Source organism: Furipterus horrens, unplaced genomic scaffold (assembly GCF_987537825.1).
Source record: "Furipterus horrens unplaced genomic scaffold, mFurHor1.1.pri manual_scaffold_4, whole genome shotgun sequence".
NCBI classification, from domain to species: Eukaryota; Metazoa; Chordata; class Mammalia; order Chiroptera; family Furipteridae; genus Furipterus; species Furipterus horrens.
In genome coordinates, this window is record NW_028327174.1 from 109,310,132 (window position 1) to 109,333,121 (window position 22,990).

Here is a 22,990-nt window from a genome sequence, read left to right on the forward strand (position 1 = left end):
TCTTCTAAGCAATGGTTTTAGTAGAAATGTAGATTTTAAAATATCAAATAATTTTAATTACTCTAAAAACTATATATATAAATAAAATACTAATTATAATTATTTTAAAATATGTGATGATCAGTTGAATTCTACTCTTTGTAATCATTCTTTGTTTAAAATTATGTATAAGTAGTAGGCCCACATTTATTTTTAATTTTGTTTTTACCTTTATTTGAAGGAATTAAAGGAAAAATAATTGTCTTGCAACTAAATGTTATTTTCTAGGCTAAAAATATTTAGGATTTTCAATTTGAAAGTAAAACCAATGTTTCAATTTATGTACTTAACAGTAAGTACTCAACAAATAGATGAAAGTAAAGGAATAAATGATAGTGAATGTTAGTACTATCAACTCAAACATAATTTGAAGAATGTTTTGTGTTAAGATCCACATGTTTTTAGAAAATTCTATGCAAATTCTAAATAAACTGCCATGTGGCTTACCAAAGGATAATTTTATAATTTTTTACAGAATGTTCATTAATTTGAATTAAAATCATTAGGATTGTGGAGAAATATATTATTTACTCACATAGCATTTACATTTATATTTATAAAATACAAATCTTTAGGTAATCAATTGGCATATGAAAATAGAAGAACTCCGTCTTCAAGAGCTTAAACTAAATCGAGAATTAGTCAAAGATAAAGAAGAAATAAAATATTTGAATAATATAATTTTTGAATATGAGCATACAATCAGCAGTCTGGAGGAAGAAATTGTACAGCAGAACAAGGTTTCATTTTATATTTATTTTGATGTTTTGTTGCTAAAATTTTAAACACTAAAACATTGTATGAATGACTACTCTCCTACTTGAACTTAGCTTCCATTATTTTGGTATAAAATATTTGATTTTTTATTTTCTAAACTGTGTTTATTTACTTATTTATGTTGAAATAGTAATCTTAAACTTAAAAAAGTAGTAATACATAAGCACAGTTTTTTCTTCTCATTGATAAATATATAATCTCCATGGTGAAAGAGATTGGGGCTTTGTTCACTGATATACTTACATTTCCGAGAATAGTGCTTGGCACATAGTACATGTTATGAAATATGTTTTGGATGGAGAGATGGATGGATTGAAATTCCAACTCCATACCTGTTTATCGTTGTGATCTTAGGCAAGTTACTTTACCTCTCTGAGTTTGCTTCCTTTTCCCACAAAATAATAATACTGACCCCAAAGGGTTGTTGTGAGAATTAAATAAAATGTACATAAAAATTCCTCTTATTTGCTTGGTGAGTGTCTCTTTGTATGCCCGACACAAACTTTCCTTTTTCAGTTTCATGAAGAAAGGCAAATGGCCTGGGATCAAAGAGAAGTTGAGCTAGAACGTCAGCTTGACATTTTTGACCATCAACAAAATGAAATACTAAATGCAGCACAAAAGGTATAAGTGTTGAATCCTGTTTGCTACTCTGTAGCATGGCCTATAATGTTAACCAATAGAAATGTTTTCTAAACTCGGAGGAAATTTTAATTTATGTTATGCTTTTATATTTCAAATGTAAGTGGGGTTTAACCATGTCTTGTCATATAATTGTAAAAATTAATATTGTTTTCCTTAATGCTACTTTTTTTTAATGCTATTTTTAATAGTTTGAAGAGGTTATAGGATCAATGCCAGACCCAAATTTGCCCCTTCCAAATCAACTTGAGATTGCTCTAAGAAAAATTAAGGAGAATGTTCGAGTAATTCTAGAAACACAGGCAACTTGCAAATCATTAGGAGAGGTAATTAGAAAAATTTGCGTTTTGATTAATGTATTACTGGTTTTGCGGCATTTTCTAAATACATTGTGGCGCAAAAGTAGGTTAACAGTTCATATGGAAAATAATACAATAATAAATAGTGATATAAGAATAAACTGTGTTTCAGGTACTCACAACTGTGAACCTATTTTTGCTTCACCTTGTAATATTGTTTAATGAGGATGATGCATAGAATGATGAATCTGTTGCTAATTCCACTCTCCTTTTCTGTTCTATAATGCTTCCAGTAGCCAATAAAGAACAATAGATATGGCTAATTTGAATTTTTTCTGTTTTGTTTTCATAAACCATATATTTTATAATAGTGATTTATTGACTTGGACTACTAATGTTCCAGTTTTATGCCCAGCTGACTTACAAGTTATTCTTCTAGTGATCTGATAATTAATGGACTAAAATAAAAGAAACAATTCATTACATTTTCTTTCTAAATTTATCACCACTACACATTTCTAGTTCTAAAACTATAAGATCTAAATAAAGTAACTTAAATTTTATTTTCATCATAACAATGAAGTTTCTAACACATGTGATAGTCTTATAATTAAGATATGCATACAGATAACTTAGCTGTTACATAAAAACACAATCAGTTTAACCTTATCAATATCTTTTGGCTATTTTAACTATGTTTTAAAAAGTAGAGGGAAACTTTTTTTAACTTATAACTAATTTAAAATTCAGATGAAACATTTTTTAAAGAAAAAATGTTCTTTAATAATTTATTATGATTTGATCATTGCAGAAGCTAAAAGAAAAAGAATCTGCTTTACGGTTAGCAGAGCAAAATATTCTGTCAAGAGACAAAGTAATCAATGAACTGAGGCTTCATTTACCTGCCACTGCAGAACGAGAACAGCTCATAGCTGAACTAGGCAGAAAAGAGGTAGAACCACAGTCACATCACACCCTGAAAATTGCTCAACAGACCATTGCCAACATGCAAGCAAGGTTAAATCAAAAGGAAGAAGTGTTAAAAAAGTATCAGCGTCTTCTGGAAAAAGCAAGAGAGGTATTTTATTATGTTATGCTATTTTATTTATTATCATCCTTTTTAGGGAAATGCAAATATTATTCTGCCCTGAAGTGGCAGTTCATTTCTTGCTGTCAAATAGATTCAATTTAGGAATTGTTACTTTTATGTGATTGGATTATGTATCTGTCAGTAAAACTGGCATTTTCTGAATGAATATTTCTTCTGTGGATTGACTAAATCAGGAATAGATGTCATGGTGAAACCATATGATATTGAAAAACACCAGCTGAGTTTATAGGTAAATATTGAGTTGATTAGCTAGAATGAAATCTTGTCACACTAGTAATAAGTGAAATCAGATTTGCTAGATCCTTGGGGGGAATCTACATTAAAAAGTTTTTCTAGAAACAAGTTAAAAGATGATGGATATATATTATTTTAATAATAATATTATGACTTAAAGATGAACTTGGCAACTTGAATGTGTACTAGCAGAAATAATTACTGGTATAAATACGTACATGCAGATATTGTTCCTTCCCTATCTCATGGGGATTTTGGAAGTTTAAAGATAAAAATATTTATTATCTTTAGATTGTGAATTTATTTAAATCATAATTTAAAATACAGTTTTGATTTGCTATAAAACAGGAGCAAAGAGAAATTGTTAAGAAACATCATGAAGACCTTCAGATTCTTCATCATAAATTAGAACTACAAGCTGATAGTTCACTCAATAAATTCAAACAAACAGCCTGGGTAAGATTCTAAGAACTTTGTTCTATTCTTTATAGATTGCTGATTGAAAATTTAGCTCTTCTCTTTTTTGGGGGTTGGGGCAGTAGAAGCCACCTAATTTTTTTTTGCCACAATAATCTTCTAAAAACACAGCTCTGATCATTCTTCTTTCTAGACCCATATCCTTTAGTATCTCAGTGCTGCTTATAAAATCATGTTTATATTCTTTAACCATGTACTCAAAGTCTTCCATGATCTGACCTCAGTCTTTTTTTTTTTCTAGATCTGCTCATTATATCTTTACCTAAATCTAACTGATTTTCATGGTCCGAATATAGTTTACACTTGCCTCTTTTGATCTGTGTCTTTTGTATGTGTGAAACGATCTCTTTCATCTCCTAACATGCAAATCTTATCATCTTTGAGGCTTAACTCATTAATTCAATATACATGTATTGATCTTTCACTACATGTGGGGACTTTGCTAAATATTGGGAATACAAACAATATGATCTTTATTTCCAGTTTTCTTTAAGGTTTAATTGCCTATTACATTTTAGATTAGATATTCTTTTTGATTATATGAGGAACCACATTAAAATTATGGAATGAGCATCACATTGAGTTTTACATGTTCCTAGCTAATTTATTCATATTTCATAGGATTTATTAAAACAGTCTCCTACTCCAGTTCCTACCACCAAGCATTTTATTCGTCTTGCTGAAATGGAACAGACCGTAGCAGAACAAGATGACTCTCTCTCCTCACTTTTGATCAAACTAAAAAAAGTATCTCAAGATTTAGAGACACAAAAAGAAATCACTGAATTAAAAATCAAAGAATTTGAAAATATCAAATTACGGTAAGCCTTAGAAATATAACTATAAGCAGATAACAATAATGATAGAATGAAGATAAACCTGTTTTCTGTGTTCACTCCTCTAAAAACTTTATATATATTATCTTGTTTTATCTTCAGGACTACTTCTGACATAGACTAGTTTCCCCGTTTTTCACATAGGAAACTAGGCCACAGGAAGGCTCAGTAACATGCCTGGGAGAAAGTGGGGAAGTCACCATTTGAATCTAGTCAGTCTGATTCAAATGCCAACACAGAATTTTTGTTCAGAATATGGTTTTTAGCCTCTTTCAGCTTCCATTCCTTCATCTGTAATATGGAAATGACAATATTTACCCTGGTCCTTTTAGGGTGATTAATTGAAGGCCAAATGCTTTTGTATGTGAAAGTAATTTGAAAATTATAAAGTAACAAATAAATATAAAACGTTTGTTTATACACCTATAATAGTTTCTGGCACACATGGAGGTTTAATAGATATTTGTTCAATGAAAAATTAACTATTTTTTAAATTATTATAGTGACAGAGGGTTCAGAGGTTTCATTCTCTGTTTTAGAGATATTAAACATTACTTGGTTTATCAGAATATAGATTTTTAAACCTAAAGTAGGTTTATAGTTATGTATTATTAACCATTATAGAAATCTTTCTGCACCTTGACTTCTTACCTGAAAAAATGAGAAAGCTGTACTATTTGACATATAATTCTATCTCTGAAACTTTATCAGAACCTTTGATTCTTGACTCACTTATTCAAAATACTTCTGACAAAATTATCACTACTTTAACTTTATTAAGAAGCTGTCACTTTAAAGAGATTATTCTCCAAAAGAGAATTAGCAATAGCATATGGTATTCTTGCTATCTGATTTTTCTCATTCTATTAACTTTTATATGTGAGATGTTATTTTTGATAAAGTAAATCTCTGTCATGTTTTGAAGTATAAAATTGCTTCTGCTTTTGAACCTAATTTCTGAGTGTAGAAAATAATCATCTTTTAAAATCACCTTGTTTCTATAATTTTTGGCCGCTTGAAATACCTGAGTAGTTGTTTTGTACTTTAACCTGTCATTGTAGTCTACGGTTACACTTTTATTCTCTGTTATACAAATTGGTATTATTGACATAGAACATACAAACCTGTAGGAAAATTTTATAAGAGATTATTAGAATTTAATTTGAGTCAAACAAAGATACACCTGAAAGCATGATCTCTACAGACACAAAAATGCTTCCAAGGATGACAGTGTGTTGTTTCTGTTTTGCATTTGGGATTAAGAAACAGCAAGGAAGATTACGTGAAGGTGGGAGAAAGCAAGTCAGGGATTGGATTACAGAATAATTAACAAGACTATGTCCTCTTCCAGGAGTCTGAAAAAGAGGCATTTCGAAAGTGTATTAACCTAGATGTACAAAAACAATGAACAGGGCTCATTTAATGCAAAGATAAACCTTTTACTAAAGAAGTTATAAACCTGGGTTGTGATTACCCACCATGAACTGCTTGCTCAGTTAGGAATTTATGATCAGATCACCCTAAGGCTACTTATGGTTAAATTTATTAGTGTCCCCTTTTTTTCCACAGTATGCATATTTTAATGTGCCTTAAGAAATTATAGATCTTTGTATTTTTCTTAGTAAAACCCTTTGTTTTCACATTTCATGATTAAAGTGACAAGTTTTTTGCAATAAGCAACAAGTCTTAGTGTTGAGCAGTTGTTCATAGTTTAATACAATCTTCTCGTTGGTCAAAGTTTAATAATTTGAATCTCCATATTGATTACTTTATTAATGCAGTGATTAAATACCAAGTGAACTGAATAGAATTTAGTATATTGCCTTACTAATGATAAATGAACAATAGGATTAATTGAATTAAGTCTGCTGATTGTATCTACTATAGATGTAGATATTAGTTATAGATGTAATACTAGTGACTTTGGAATCAGAAACAAATTAATAATAGCATGTAAATTTCTGTGGAAGTTTACATTTTGTCTTTGCAACATGACAGTATAGGACAGTGGTTCTTAACTGAGCTAATTATGCTGTCCTCTCCCCACCGAGGCCATTTGGTAATGTCTGGAGACATTTTCTAGTGTGACAACTAGGAAATACTATTGGCATCCAGTGTGGAGGAGCAAGGGATACTGCTAAACATCTACAATATACAGGGCAGTTCACCCTTGCCCCACAGCAAAATATTATTCAGTCAAATTGTCAATAGTGCCATGGTTGAGAAACCCTCATAAGAGGAAACAGTCACATCTTGCAGGGCATGTAGTATTTAAGTGCTCTTTTTTCATTTTCTGTATTATTTGTCTAGAACTACAAAATTACTTGATGTAGTCATTACCAAAATAGTAGAGAGAAACTAGAAAGAAAAAGTCTACAATATGTTAAGAGTAGTTAAGTGGAATAAAGAATTGTATTTCTTTTGGATTTGAATCAAGACTTAGGTCGTAAAAATACTTAGGACCAAACATTTGTTCTTTATATAAAATTTATATCAATCAAAGTATTAATTGCAGCTACCACGCTATAAGATACATATGTGTGTTTATATTAGGCTCCATGAAAACCATGCAGATGAAATGAAAAAAGTGAAAGCAGAAGCAGAGGATTTAAGGTGCCTTCTGGCCCAGTCCCAAAAGGAGTCACAGAGTTTAAAATCTGAACTTCAGGCTCAAAAAGAAGCAAATTCAAGAGCTCCAACAACGACAATGAAAAATCTAGTGGAACGGTTAAAGAGCCAATTAGCCCTTAAAGAGAAACAACAGAAAGTAAGTAACAACAGAAAATTATCAATATTGAGGAAATACACATAGTAGATTGCTTTTAGATTAGACTTCTTAAGATAATTAGATCTATCTGTTGTAAGAGTATGAGCTTTATTTCTATTAAACAGGATCTTTTAAGAAAATTGTTTTTAACAGCCTTATTGGTGGTGTTTTTAAATACAGATATAGTCCAGTTTATATTTTTATGTTGTGATCAACTTGGTATGTATGTTATCTGTAGGAAATAGAAATAAGAGGAGGTGTTAATTCCATTATCTTCTTTCCTTTAATGGGGATTTTATGCTACTGTGAGGCTATTTTGAACAATTTGAATAAATAACTGAACAATTTGGGGCTTTAGAGGGGGAGATACAACAGTGAATAGGAAAGGTTAAAGAAGAAGGTCACATAGATACTTTTATGAGAAGTAGGTCAGTGGATTTTCTCATTTATTAGTTTTTTAAAATTTACCAGATTTGATATACTCAGTTGTTTTAGAAGTTGCTGTTGTTTTTCTGTGCTAGCTCATGAAATTTATTGGCAAATTTTAAACCTTTTTTAAACTAATGACTTTCCTAATGTACTTAAATTTAATTTCATATAGAAGTAAGTAATGAGTAATTCAGATAAGTGTCTAAACTTGGATATTTGAAAATAAAACGTACCTGGTTTTCATAATACAAATTGCCTGATTTAATGCTGGGTTCCCAGAATTACTGTTGTCAAGATTTTGAACTCTCATACTCAATTTGGAAAGAATTGAGTTCCATTACTAAAGGAAATTCATTTGAAAAAGTTGTCTTGTAGTTTGTGAATTATGTTTGATTAAACACGTGGTATTTTAGGCAAATAATTGGAAGTAGTATTACATATTTCTGATGTAAAATATCAAATTTTCAAAAAAAATTGTATCTCTTTTGTGATTTTTAGGCACTTAGTCGAGCACTTTTGGAACTCCGAGCAGAAATGACAGCAGCAGCTGAAGAACGTATTATTTTTGCAACTTCTCAGAAAGAGGCAGATCTCAATGTTCAACAGATTGTTGATCGACATACTAAAGAGCTAAAGGTGAGTATCAACACATTCATTAATATAAAAAATTCCCGATAATTCCACTGGAAGAGAACCCACTTTTTTTTTTAAATAAGTATCTTTATTGGACTTACACACTGGTTATCATCTTGGAATTAGCAGTAATAGGCCATTATAAGCTACTCTTCCTAGTAGAATTATATTTAAGAAACATTTTACAAATGATTTTTACTTATGTATTGATAAGTGGGATAAGTGTAGATTTTTTTTTGTTTCTTTTGCCACATCAGATTTTTCTGTCTAGTGTTTGATAGTGTATAATATGAGTGAGTTTTTCTTTTTTTACCCTCTGAAATAGTTTATGGATATCATGTGGTCCTTGACATTTAATCTATAGAACTTCCTGGCTCTAAAGTCTTTTTTTTTGAAGTTATTTATTCCTTTTTTGGTAATATATTTTATTATTTTCTTGGTAATTTAAATTTTTCCCAAAATATATGTATTTCATAATGAATTTCCAAGTTTCTTTACACAGTTTCATATATTGTATTCTGAGTAAAATGAAAAATATTTTTATATGTTGTTTTGTTTGTAATTTTTACTTACTCTTGGTTTATATATATATGCACTTCACCACAATTAAACTGTATAAGGACTGGATTTTCCTCAGATTTTAAAAATCTTCCATTGAACCTATCAAGATTATGAGTATAGTTGACAGTGAAAATCCATTAAGTAATAAATATATAAGCAGAAATAATCCTTTGTTGAGTCTTCAATACCTTTCTCTTTGCTTGAAACATCTCTGAAATCTCCACATTCTTCAACTCTTTTTTTTCTCAAAGCCTTTTCTGACTTCTTCAAAAAAGTTTGTTTTTCTCTTAACTGCATCATAGTACTACTAATTTCAAATTTCCTATTATTATTAATAATATTTTGGCATGTAATAACTTATTCAACAAAACATTTTAAGTATGAGTATTTCCATCACTGTTACTGTACAACACAGCTAGAAAGTTCTTTCTATATGTAGTTTCTTAGGTTTACTGTCTTGTATTATGAGTTACCCTTTCTTGTCCTGTCTTTATAAAGTAGGTTAGGAACTATTTCAAGTCATAGATTCTGTTTATACTGCTCTTATGTTTCATAGTGTTTAAAACATTGCTGTGCACATTGGAATATACTTGTTTCTTTAATAAATTAGTTCAGCTACAATGAAACACTTGCATATTTGATAAAATTTTAGTTCTAGGTATTTGTTGAAGATAAATTACTTTAGACTATTTCTTAATGTTTTATTTCTTCAAAGTAGACTAGGGTAATTGGAAATGAAGATAGAAATATATGTGTAGTTTGTGGGGTGTTTTCCCATGTATACTTAAACATTAAGAATAAAACTTTCTTTTTAAATCTTACTGGTATACTTTCATATTTTATTATTTTTATCATTGATACTTGCTGAAGATTCATGAATTAAACCTTTCTTTATCTTATATTAGTCACAAATTGAAGATTTGAATGAAAATATTTTAAAATTGAAAGAAGCTTTTAAAACAAGTAAAAACAGAGAAGATTCACTAACTGATCATTTGAATGACTTAACTAATGAACTACAAAAAAAACAAAAAGCCTATAATAAAATACTTAGAGAGAAAGATGGACTTGATCAAGAGAATGATGAACTGAAAAGGCAAATTAAAAGACTAACCAGTGGATTACAGGTAATTTTATATTTAATTGTGATAATGTCTTTGATTTATGATATATAGGTGACAGTTGATTTCAGCTTTTTAATTTTATATATAATATTTGTTGAAATTAGCTTACAAATCACCTTGACTAATTTATCTAATTCTTTCAGTGACCTGCACTGTATTTGTAATTTTAGAGTAGTATATCTTATTAAAATTCATGAACAGATACCATGTTATATTTAGTGTCATTTAGTGTCAGAGAATTTCTATAGTTGAAAATTTGTTGTGTATTTTATTTGATACTTTTTTACTTATAAAATGTTCAAATGTTTTTCAGGTCAAAACTCTAATAGATAATAAACAAAGTTTAGTTGAAGAACTCCAAAAGAAAATTAAAAAGCTCGAAAGCCAGCTAGAAAGAAGAGTGAGTGAGGTGGAAATAAAGCCTATGAAAGAAAAGGTATATGAAGAAACATACTGATGTGTTTAATGTGGTGAGACTAAGTTAAATATGTAATTAATGAATAGCTAATATATTAATTTTAGGACCTAATGCATACTGTAAATGATGTTGAATAATGTAAAGAAGTCTAAGACAAGTTTCTGTTCTTTAGGAATTTACAAGTGTACTTGAGGAGGTACCTATAATATAACCGTTATTTGGAAATTACCACATCATGTCCATGTCATTTTCCTGATATTATAATGCCTCCAAAATATCTTCACACCTTCCATTTCTTTATCAGTTCTTCCAATGTAACTGTTTACAGTTTGTGATTTGTCCTTTGGGGAAAAAAAGCTGGGCATTTTTAGTCTTCTAACTTGACCCAAAAGCACCCTTTTTTTTTTAAGTACATTTTATTGATTATATTGTTACAATAGTTCCAATTTTTTCCCTTTGCTCCCCTCTGCCCAGCACCCCCCCTCCCCTAGCAATTTCCCCCCAAGTCCATGCCCATGTATCATACATACAAGCTCTCCTGCTTCACCCTTTCATATATTCTTCTTCTTTTTTTAAAAAATAATTAACTAATTATTTTAACAATAAAAATAACAATCCCTCCCTCTCAGACTTAAGACTTTTTATAACCTTATAGAGGACAATGGGTGAAGGTCCCGAGCTCCTCTAGCTGCTTCAAGCTGGACATGGTCGTCGTCCTACCTACCCTTGGCTCCAGAAATCCCTAATAAGAGTCTGGGTGTAGAGGGGAGGGTGGCCTTCCCACATGGGGAAGGATCGTGCAGACTCCAGGTCAGTTGGCTGTCCCCGGACAACAGCGTGCTTGGTTTAACAGGCTGGCATCCTTCTTGTATTCTGGGGGCAACAGATTTGGGAACAGGGTTAAAAGACATCATTCAATCCATAACCACTAGGTGGCAAAAGGCAGGGATTAATTTTTCAATGTCCCACATTAGGGAAAAAGGGCTTCTTTGGAGGAAGGTGTGCCAGGCACATCACACCTATCCAAAACCCTTTTACCCATTATACTTCGTTTGGGCTGAGGGAAATATTTTAGGTTTCCCCCTCTCAGACCTCTGGGCCCTTTCTGTCCAACCCATTAGGATAGAAAAAAGAGAAACCAGTTTTAAAGTGAAGCCCACAGACCACCCCATTCTTTACCAACCCAGCCACTTAGTTCAGTCAAACCATTGAGTCTCAGGAGGCAGCGATGCAGACAGGATTAAGTAGGGCCTATAGGTACAGATAATCACTCAGGTAATGAGATCATAGGCTTATGCCCTTTGAAAACAGAAAACACATGTTAATTTCAGTAACATAACCCACAAACCAGTCTCTAAATCTGTAAGACTGTCTTATTGGAAAGACATCCAGTTGCAAGGCATTTGACATTCTTCTTGCCTCTAAATTAAACATCTTGGATGATACCACAGACATAGTTTAACTTTCAAATGAAAACAAATTTTAAATGAAAAGAAACTTTAAAGACATTAGCTGCATTACTTTATAGTCTACCACTGAGCATTGTGATTTTCCTTGAATCACGATTTTTCTCCTTAAGATTACCCTCCTTGTCATGAAAGGGACAGCATTGAGTCCATTTTTAATTTATCCTGTTCATTTGCATAAACACAACAAGAGCAACAAATGATCACTTATGATCTTTAGTTCTGCGTTGCTGGAATTTACGCAAGGAACATTTAGGGTGACCTTCAGTCTGCCCTTCAGGGCATAGAAGATGAGCCACATACCTGGCATTCAGCCTTGCCTGTAAACACCTGTCTTTTCCAAGTCCTTCTGGTTTTCCATTGTGCCTTAAGGTCCCTTCTAGCTATCTTTCAGGAAAACAACCTTCATTCCTTCCCTAGAAAGATTGCATGGACCACACAACCAACCAGGGTACCAGGCCTTTTATCTTGTGGGCTTTTATTGTCTTCGAAAGTCAATCCCAGTTCTTCAGGGCTTTTTGGTAACAACCAGAGCCCAAGCATGTCTCCTTTAGGCATAACATTCCAGTCAAAGTCTTGGTCAAAAAAAAAAAAACCTCTGTTAACAACTGGTCTTATTAGTTTTATGCAAAGAAACTTATGTCATTACTTACTTCTTCAGAATGCCAAACTCTGGAGGGATCAGATAGGGAGAAAAATATACAGTGTGAAGGAAAATCCTTGTCCTTCTAATATTCACTGAACTGGCATTTCCATTCTTCATATTTTCACTTTTTCCCCCACTAAAAAATTTTTGTTTGTTTTTCCATTACAGTTGTCCCACTTTTTTTCCCTCTTGCTTCCCCGCACCCTGCCCCCCCTTCTCCCACATTCAGTCCCCACCCAGTTGTCCATGTCCATGGGTCATTTATACATGTTCTTTGACTACACTCTTCCCCTTCTAACCCCCTTCTCTCCCTCCCGCCTCCCCCCTTGTTACTGTTAGTTTATTCCTTGTTTACATACCTCTGGTTCAATTTTGCTCATTTCTTTGTGTTGCTCATTAGTTTCCTGTAATAGGTGATAGCATAAGTTATTTTTCTTTCTTTGCCTGGCTTATTTCACTAAGCATAATTCTCTTTAGTTCCATCCATGTTGTCGCAAATGGCAGGAGTTCTTTCTTTCTTTCTGCTGCACAGTTTTTTGATCCACTCATCTACAGACGGGCACTTAGGTTGTTTCTAGCACTTGGCTATTGTAAACAGCGCTGCTATGAACATAGGGGTGCATAGGTTCTTTTGAATTGGTGTTTCAGGATTTTTTGGATATAATCCTAGCAATGGAATTGCTGGTTCAAAAGGCAGTTCCATTTTTAGTTTTTTGAGGAAATTCCAAACTCTTTTCCATAGTGGCTGCACATTCTGCATTCCCACCAGCAATGCACCAGGGTTCCCATTTCTCCACATCCTCGCCTGCACAAGTTGTTTGTTGTTTTGTTGATGATGGCCACCTCACACCAATCAGAATGGCCATCATCAACAAACCAAATGTATCCTTTTATCCTTTAATAGGCTAGACTGTTATTTCAGAGTAAACAATATGACATGGAATATATTCAATATTTTTAGTAACACTAAAATAACCAATCCACTCATAAATTGATTCTGTAATGTGAGAAAAATTGCTTAACATTCCCTTACAAGTTAAATAGTAAACTACTTTGTAATAAAATTACTGATAGAAATAATCAAACCAAAGAAAAACTAAAATTTGCTAAAATACATATAATTAAGTTTGTACAAGTGATAAATGGAAGACTTACATCTCATTAGTAGCACTGAAAATATCAAAAGTGACCTGGCAAATATTGGTGTTTGTAGTAATGTTTGCCCCTGAAGAAAATCACAGTGGAAGAACTATGGTAAGAAATACTGTACCCAGAAAATATTCAGTATCTATAAAATAATTTTAATAACATGAAAAAAGAAAAGAAAATTACATATCTTTAATGACTGTATAGAAAATAAGTAATGGGACTAAATGTTTTAACAGTGTATTACAAAAAACATTTTCCCTATTAAAATTTATCAGTGTCGGTATAATTTTGATTAAAATGCTTACATTTGTATACACGGAACCACAACATACTTGCTGTCGGAAGCTTTGTTGGTGAAAAATGCAAGATCAAATGTGCTTTCTTTTTCTAGATAGCTCTCTTCACTGTTTTCCTATTTGGGCAAAGGTCTAAACTAACCCTTGGATACCAGTTCCTTACCTTATTCTCATCACAATACCTTGATAGCCTCGTGGCTTGTCCGGGACTCCTAACCTCTGTGTTTCAACTTATTTCTCCTTAAATTAGATAATACTATTTGCATTACAGTTTCTCAAGATTATGTTGACAATGAAATAATGTGTGAAAGTCTTTTGTAAGACATCAAGAAGTTCATCCTAGTGTACAGTATTTTTACTAACTAGATAAAGAGAGAACACAGGAAATTATACTTATATAAAAATGTATATCTAAGAATTTAGTGAGACTGTTCGTTTGGATTACAGTGCCGGACAGTTCTAATTCATGCATATTTTTATACTCAAAGAATCCTTTCATATTGAAATTCCACACCATTTTCTCTGTAAACAATGTTTGTAGCCTCTATATAACAAAACCCACCCCCATTCCTTTCTGTCCTGTTTTTCTTGTGCTGCTTTACTTTTCTTCATTTATTACTGTCTGACAGACTAGAGATTTATTTAGCCATGTGTTCACCTTTTGGTCTGCAAGCTTTGATGGCAGGAACTTTGCCTGTTTATTGTTGTATCCTTAACACCCAAAACAGTCCCTGGCACATAGTAGATGCTCAGTATTTGTTGAGTGAATGAAAATTTTTAAGTGCAGTAACATTATTCTGAAATCTGTGCCTAAGAGGCTGGTACAGAAAATATGAAAAGAGAACTTCTCGTCCCATCCTTTCTTCTTACCTTTTCTCCCCAGTCTAGAGCAGACCCTTGATGACATTTGCCTTTGTTATTTTGTCGTTGTTCTTGTTCATTTTTAGGTTATTTTGGCTTTTCTTTTCTAAGTCTTACTTAAGAGATAATGTCAGATGGGATAGAACTGCCCAATTCCTAAAAAGTACTATATGCGGCAGAAAAATTTATTTACCTTATTCCCCCAACTAATATTTCTTTCTGAAGGTACATAAAATTCCTTGTTATATTTCAGAAAAAAAGAAGTTAATGACTATCAAATACTTAGTGAAATTTATATGCTTTTTAAAGGATACGTGTTAGCTGAACTATATAAAAAAGGCAAAAACTTAGCTAGTATCAGAAAAATTAGTTTTGAGAGGGCAACTTATCTTAGGCATTTGATTTAAACTGGGTATTTGACTTAAAGTTATGGTTTTAATCTTTTCTGCTCCAACATTCCTTTTTTTTTTTTTATTCTTGTTTATTGTTTTACATTTGTCCCAATTTTTCCCCCTTTGCCCTCCCCCCACTCCCACAGTCCGTCCCCACCCTGTTGTCCATGTCTGTGGGTCATTAATACATGTTCTTTGACTAGTCCCTTCCTCTTCTTTCCACCATCTCCGCCCCCCCACCCCTCTGGTTACTGTCAGTCTGTTCCCTGTTTCCATGTCTCTCATTCTGTTTTGCTCATTAGTTTATTTTGTTCATTAGATTCCTCTTGTAAGTGAGATCATATGGTATTTGTCTTTCACCACCTGGCTTATTTCACTTAGCTTAATAGTTTCCAGTTGCATCCATGCTGTCACAAAGGATAAGAATTCCTTCTTCTTTCTTTATACTGCATTGTATTCCATTGTGTAAATGTACCACAGTTTTCTGATCCACTCATCTACTGATGAGCATTTAGGCTGTTTCTAACACTTGGCCATTATAAATAGTGCTGCTATGAACATCGGGGTGCATAGGTTCTTTTGAATTGATGTTTTGGGGTCCTTAGTGTATATTCCCAGCAGTGGAATCACTGGGTCAAAAGGCAGTTCCATTTTTGGTGTTTGGGGGAACTTCCACACTGTTTCCACAGTGGCTGCACCAGTCTGAGTTCCCACCAGCAGTGCACTGGGGTTCCCGTTTCTCCGCATCCTCGCCAGCACAAGTTGTTTGTTGATTTGTTGATGATGGCCATTCTGACAGGTGTGAGGTGATATCTCATTGTGGTTTTAATTTGAATCTCTCTGATGCATTTTTTTCATATGCCTATGGGCCCTCTGTATTTCTTCCTTGGAGAAGTGCTTACAGGTCCTCTGCCCATTTTTTAATTGGATTGTTTGTCTTCTTGGTGTTGAGTCATGTGAGTTCTTTATATATTTTGGAAATTAAACCCTTTCCAATGTATCATTGGCAAATATGTTCTCCCATACACTCGGCTCCCTTTTCATTTTGATGATGGTTTCTTTAGCCACGCAGAAGCTTTTTAATTTGATGTAGTCCTATTTGTTTATTTTTTCCTTTATCTTTCTTGCCCTAGGAGATATATCAGTGAAAACGTTGCTGTGTGGGATATCTGAAATTTTACTGCCTATGTTTTCCTTTAGAACTCTGATGGAATCATGTCTTATATTTAAGTTGTCTATCCATTTTGAGTTTATTCTAGTATATGGTATAAGTTGGTGGTCTAATTTCATTTTTTTTGCATGCTCCTGTCCAGTTCTCCCAGCACCATTTTTTGAAGAAGCTTTTTTACTCCATTGTATGTTTATTCCCCCTTTGTCAAATATTAATTGACCATAGAGCCATGGATTTATTTATGGGCTCTCTATTCTGTTCCATTGATCTGTGTGTCTGTTTTATGCCAGTACCAGACTTTCTTGATTGTAGTGGACTTTTGTGTAGTTTGATATCAGGTATTGTGATCCCTCCAAATTTGTTCTTCTTTCTCAAGACTGCTATGGCTATTTGGATTTTTTGTTTTTGTTTTATTTTTTTGTTTTGTTTTGGTTGCATATAAATTTCTGACTGAAATAGATAAATTTCTAGAAACATACAATTTTCCAAAACTGAACCAAGAAGATGCAGAAAACCTGAACAGACCAATAACTACTAGCAAAATTGAAACACTAATAAAAAAATAAAAATAACTGACAAAGAAGAAACCTAAAAGGAAAATAATTTACAAAAATAATATATTCATATACTTTTTATTTTTCAACATGTAACTGTTCTGGCATGAGTACACTAGAAAACACAATGAAGTAGTCTTATACTTGTACCTGTAAGCTGTGTTAATAAGAATTCAGAGCTACAAATGCAGACTGATACAAATGTATTCTATTGACAGCTAATTTATCACAATGGCATTTCCATTTATAATTTCATTTCTAAAATGGTAAACAATTGTTGATACAATTTTCAGCAAAATGATGTCTACAGGCCTTTTATGCAGCTGTTCCATTCCTAGAAAATTTAGTACATAGGAAAATCATTAAAAATTGCTTGGTAGAATGAAAATGTAAGTTCTTAGCTCAGACAGTTGTGAACAGAATTTTTAACTATGTGAATGTCCAGTAGGACATCTGAAACTTGTTCAGTACATGGACTGTTGTGTGTTTTCCTGGACACCTTATCTCAATTATAACAAGCCATGAAACCTATCCCTACAGAGCCCAAATTCCTTCTGTTTCCCACCCCCTTTTTAGCACTTATCACACTAACATAACCACGATTTTTTTCTTTCTTTTTCTTTCTTTTTTTGTCTGTATTTTGCTCTCTTTCCCTAATCCATCTACCCAACCAACATAAACTCGACTCTAATATTTAAGAAGATAGATTTTTTTTTGTTTGGTTTATTCATTGCTTCTGTTCTTAGTGCCTAAATAGTAGTACCTGGTATATGACTAGCACAAAATAAATATTTGTTGAATAAGAAAAGTATTGTTTATTGAAGATTTGAAGGGGCCCTGACACTAGGCTATTGCTATGGGGTGACAGAATTGGGTTGGCCATGTATGCATATATTGTAGATTTTTTGTATAAACTTACTGTAATCATGATCTATATTAAAATCTTCTTGTAAAGACTGCAAGGGTGTTAGCATTAGTTCAAACTGTTCCTCAGGATTTTATTTGTCAAGTTTGAAAATACAGAATACTTAAACTGAAGGGCATTTTTGCTAATAGCTTGGGATGCCTAAAAATTGTAGAAATTAGAACCTATTTACTTTTTTTCTCATAAGTATTATTTTACCATTTTTTGTAGTAAACTGTAATTGATAATTCTTAAAGTGAAATTAAAAACAGTATTGGTAATTTTCTTCCACCTTTATTATTGTTTACAGAGTACTAGAGAAGAATTAATTAGGTGGGAAGAAGGTAAAAAATGGCAAAGCAAAATAGAGGGAATTCGAAACAAGTTAAAAGAGAAAGAGGGAGAAAACTATATTCTAACAAAACAGTTGAATACTTTGAAGGATCTTTTTGCCAAGTGAGTTTAATATAAACCTAATTAATTATGTATAAAGTCTTTAATTATCTGGTAGTTATATAGTTTTATTGTACTTAAGAAATTTTCTAGTTTTAATAATTTATTATCTATCATTTACTTTTCATTTTCTTTCTTTAAAATTTGTTTTAAATATATTTTTAAAATTTATAGAGTTTCCAATCATTTTAAAATAAGTTAGCTCATAGCAAATGCAGAGTAATCTGATTTTTGTATATTGGTCTGGCAATGAGTAAGCTGCAGTTTAAGAAATTGAACAAGCCAAACAGTAAATGGGAATTTTCATGGTTCTCTATTAAATCCTGCAGAGCTGATAAAGAAAAACTTACTTTGCAGAGGAAACTAAAAACAACTGGCATGACTGTTAATCAGGTTATGGGAGTGCGGGCTTTGGAGTCAGAAAAAGAGTTGGAAGAATTAAAAAAGAAAAATCTTGAGTTAGAAAATGACATATCATATATGAGGTAAGCTATTACATGGAAATGTGCTATCAGTTATAATGAAGGAAACTGGTTGACCCACAGAAACTGCTATAATAAACACGTTATTTTAAGCTTGCGTTCTGTTGATTGTCTTTTCTTGTGAGTTGAGATATTCCTGTTTCTTTGTATGTCACATAACTTTGGATTCTGTTCTTGAACTTTGGAATATTATGTTGTGAGACTCTGGATCTTGGTTAAGTTCAATGGAAAAAATGTAGTTATTTTTGTTTTAGCAGACAATTGGTCTGGATAGGTTCAGGCCCCAAGTTTCAGCTTGCTTTCAGTGGGCTATGATTCCAATACCAGTTCTGTTTCAAAGCCTTTACAGTGCTATTGGGATCTGTCCTGCTCATGTACCTCCCAGTTAACGGTCTTGTACATGGCCTGTCTTCTCTCTGTTAGTTCAGTTCTCAGATTCTTCGGTGTTCTGAATAGGATCAGATCCCTAAGGGTGAGCCCAGAAGTTCATAAGCAGCTTTATAGTTGTTTGAGCTTCTTTCTTCCTGGGATCTCCCTGATACTCTCTATTTCCCTAGGGTTCCCCCTTTAGGTACATCGAACCAAAACTGGCAGTTGAGTACCCTGTCATCCTGTGCACGTCAGCAGTTGTGCACATCTGCAGCCAAGCAAACGAAAGGAGGGCAGAAAGTGGGTGAGGGAAGGTAGGGGGACTACTTTCACCCTGTCTTACAAATCACAGCTGTCTGTTAATTGGAGAAGATGATTTCTCTCCCTAAAAAATCAGCCACCTCTGGGTTCCCATTGCTGTCTCTGCCACAACTGCCTATGGGAGTGCTTGAGGTTTGAAGCATGAAAGAATCAATAGAGGAAAGAAAGAATGAGGGATATCTGTACTCTGTGCTAGAACTTGAAGGCTTCCCTGGAGCGCTCTCTCTCTCTCAGTGTTAACACTCACTTTACTGTTTCTAGCAATGTTGTGTTCAAGGCAATAAATACCAGAGGGGAAAAGAAAAGATAAATTCACTACCTGTTTGCTGATACTTCAAATTCTGGCGTTTTTTCCCCCAGTCTATAAACTGTATACTTTTCAAAGTCCTCAAGTAGATGCTCCATGTATTTAGCAGAGAAAGGATTGGATGTGTCTACTGCATTGTATTTAGAACCACAACACTCAAGGTCAATTTTTAGTAGAGCCTTTGAGATTTTCTTGTTTTGCTGTCTCTTTCCAAGCTTTGTCTTCTGATATAGTCATGTTAATGTAAAGAAAAATAAAATTATGTCCCAGCCACAACAATTAAAAGTATTTATAATGTTCTGTTTCACTCATTTCTTTCAAGATGAACATAGCTTAGGTTTACCTAATTTGTTTCTTCCTCTTCTAAGAGTTTACAAATGATCTGGAATTATGTTAAATGATCAATGTCTAATGGTACCTACCTATAACATTTGGATGTGAGAGGATACTTACCATTCTTAAATTTATTGTATTTTGTTTTCTATTAATCTTCAACAATTACTAATAAAGTGTGTCTTTATTAACACATTGCGTACGGGTGGCGATAATTCTCGTCATTTCTAGAAGGCATTTAAATTCCCCGGTACGCAACGTGTTAACGTATACTGTTGTGTCAGTATTAATGTACTGTGAACATATAAAGTTGAACTCCTTTATAGGAACACTCATGAGCTGCAAACTCACATGAGTGCTTTCCTTCTAAGTCATGGTCTCTTAAATCCTTCAGAATTTCACTTGATGGAGAAGGAAAATGTGATTGAAGATTGGCATTTTTTTGTTTTTTTTTTGACGTCTACTTATAGTTACTATCTGGTCCTAGCAATGGCTTCTTCCCTCTTTCTTTTTTTTCCCTCAGTCTAAATATATATTCAGAGCAAAAACTAAACTGAACCCTTTAATTCTCCTTTGCAGTTTTCACAGGAATCAAAATATTTTTGAAAGTTTTGAAACCTTCTTATACTTTGAGGTTTAATTGCTCTTTCTTCCTTAATAATGTGAATCTGTTACCTGAAGTAATGGTAAGACATTGTAAAAGAGATTAAGCTTGTCTTCTCTCCCAGAGCAACTATAAATTTCTGAGTTTTACGAAACAAATCTAGATGTTAAAGGGAGGAAGGACATTCCAAGAAAGCAGAACCCTAGCAGAGACATAGAGGCAGGATTGACTGACTCATGTGTAGGTAAGAATGGATTTGTCTGTCTTAGTAAAGGTGAACTCCTGGACAGTTAGGCTGAGTAGGTGTGGTTGTGCCAGATTATGCAGGGCCTTGTAAGGTACACAGAGGAATGTAGACTGGAAGTAATATATTATTGTCTGGCACCAGCGGGAGCCTTTTAAAATCTTTGTGCTTCTCGAGAAGCACATGGATATTATGAAGTTATTATATATGTTTTTAGAAGTGGGTATTTTAATTCCACTTCCTTATATAATTTCATATAAATAGATGCATGTTCTTTAAAAATGCTAATGTCATTCTAAAAATCAAACTACACTTTTTAACATAGTTTAAAGCAGGCCTGCAATGCATCCTCTGTAGAGGATTATTATGTAATGTAAATAGTCATGTCCTAATTTAATTTTTGTAAAGTTTTTAAGTTTTTTAGAATTTAAAATAAATATAATGTTAAAAAATATATTATATATTTCCTTTCTTTCCTGTATTTTAATATAGTAAAACAGTGAAAAGTTGGCGTTTGAATAGTAAAGAGTCTGTGTGGTTGTTGTTCATAGGACCCACCAAGCTCTTCCTCGAGATTCTGTTATAGAAGATTTACGTTTACAAAATAGATACCTCCAAGAAAAACTGCATGCTTTAGAAAAACAGTCTTCAAAGGATACCTATTCTAGGCCTTCAGTAAGTGCACATCTTTCCTTTTTATTTTTTACATTAAAGTTTAGAAGTGAAATCAATTTTTACCTTTATCTGGCCAAAATGAATAGATCCCTGTCCTTAATATTAATGCAATAAATTAAACTTTTATTTTTAGCAGTTACTGATGTATTTTAACTTCTTTAATTCTTCTTACATAATAGCAGTAAGCTTAAAATTCTTATGTTTCACATAGAATTTCATTACAAATGATTTCCAGAGATTTTAAATGTAATTGCCACGAGTTTGCTGTGGCAAAAATATACAATTAGATAAATAGGAAAATATGTTACTGTATTATCTCCATCAAATGTGTGTTGTTTTATTAGTGAAGAATTGTTTGTTGTATCTTATTTTCAGTCATTCAGTATGTACATGTTTGTTATTGTTTTTTTCTTTTCATGTTTCTTCTCTTTCTTCTGCTTCTAGCAGAATCTGTTACATGACACAACTACGCTTTCTACCCTTTCTACCAGTGTTATTAAGTACAGGCACAATACTTTTCACAAAAAGAATACTTTACACAGGAACAAAAAAACACCCCTAAGAGTGCTCAGAATTAAAAATGGGAAGGTAGTAGATGCCAATGACAAGTTACATCATGAGGAACCTAGCACTATTCTACAGTATTCTAGTAACAAAGAAAAACACAAAGCAGAAGATATTGTAGATCCTACTGAGTTAAATATATCTGAGGCCAGACCAAACAATAAATCAAGTACATCTAGGCTAAATAATGGTACCTTGGCAGATTTTAACTCCAGTTTTGAAAATGACCCAGTTCCTGAAATTGAGAAAATTGATCAAGACTATTGTGAAAGTAATAAGCAGGAACATAAAATCAAGGAAGAGAATGAACTAGTCAAGAATGAGAAAGGAAAAGGACACATAGCTGAAGATGCAAGTCCCATCTTGGATCCAGGAGAAGCTCCTGGTGAGGACCCTGACTCTGCCACAGCTGCCGCTGCAGTGAATCCAGGGGCTGAGGAGGCTGCTCAGGCAAACTCGGAGACTGATGTACCAGTCCAGCCGAGAAACGGCGGGCCCCAGGTTTGAGGACAAGGCAGTCCTTTATTTCTTTGTTAGCTGAGTTTTCTTAGAGCAAGTAGTATAGATATGTGCAAATGGAAAAAGAAATTGAGTAAATTGTAAAAAATATTAACTGTTAATAAACTTCTCCATAAACCCTAGCATTTGACTTGTTCTAACAAAATTAGTAGTTATTCATTTCCTAATTCATTTTAGTATTCCCTGTTCTGCCTTTGGTATTCACTTAAAATAATTAGATTAGATAACAGAATAATAAAAAATAAGGCACTTTAAAGGTGCTTGTTTTGTCTTAGAAATTTCTAATGCACCATGCTGTAAAATCTCACTGCAAGTAAAATTTCATACAGTGTA

The 22,990-nt window shown here is 32.9% G+C and overlaps 1 protein-coding gene across 1 annotated transcript in view; it reads left to right on the forward strand.

Moving 5' to 3' along the window:
• The window catches only part of CEP290 (centrosomal protein 290), a 94,598-nt gene that overhangs the window by 54,309 nt on the left and 17,299 nt on the right, over positions 1–22,990 (forward strand). Inside the window, exons 31-43 of the mRNA XM_090273908.1 lie at positions 615–779; positions 1,333–1,440; positions 1,650–1,784; positions 2,569–2,835; positions 3,451–3,558; positions 4,201–4,400; positions 6,969–7,182; positions 8,110–8,247; positions 9,711–9,932; positions 10,243–10,365; positions 18,097–18,242; positions 18,569–18,724; positions 21,451–21,574. Coding sequence (XP_090130034.1) covers positions 615–779; positions 1,333–1,440; positions 1,650–1,784; positions 2,569–2,835; positions 3,451–3,558; positions 4,201–4,400; positions 6,969–7,182; positions 8,110–8,247; positions 9,711–9,932; positions 10,243–10,365; positions 18,097–18,242; positions 18,569–18,724; positions 21,451–21,574 — 2,106 coding nt within the window. The remainder of the gene's footprint in view (positions 1–614; positions 780–1,332; positions 1,441–1,649; positions 1,785–2,568; positions 2,836–3,450; positions 3,559–4,200; positions 4,401–6,968; positions 7,183–8,109; positions 8,248–9,710; positions 9,933–10,242; positions 10,366–18,096; positions 18,243–18,568; positions 18,725–21,450; positions 21,575–22,990) is intronic.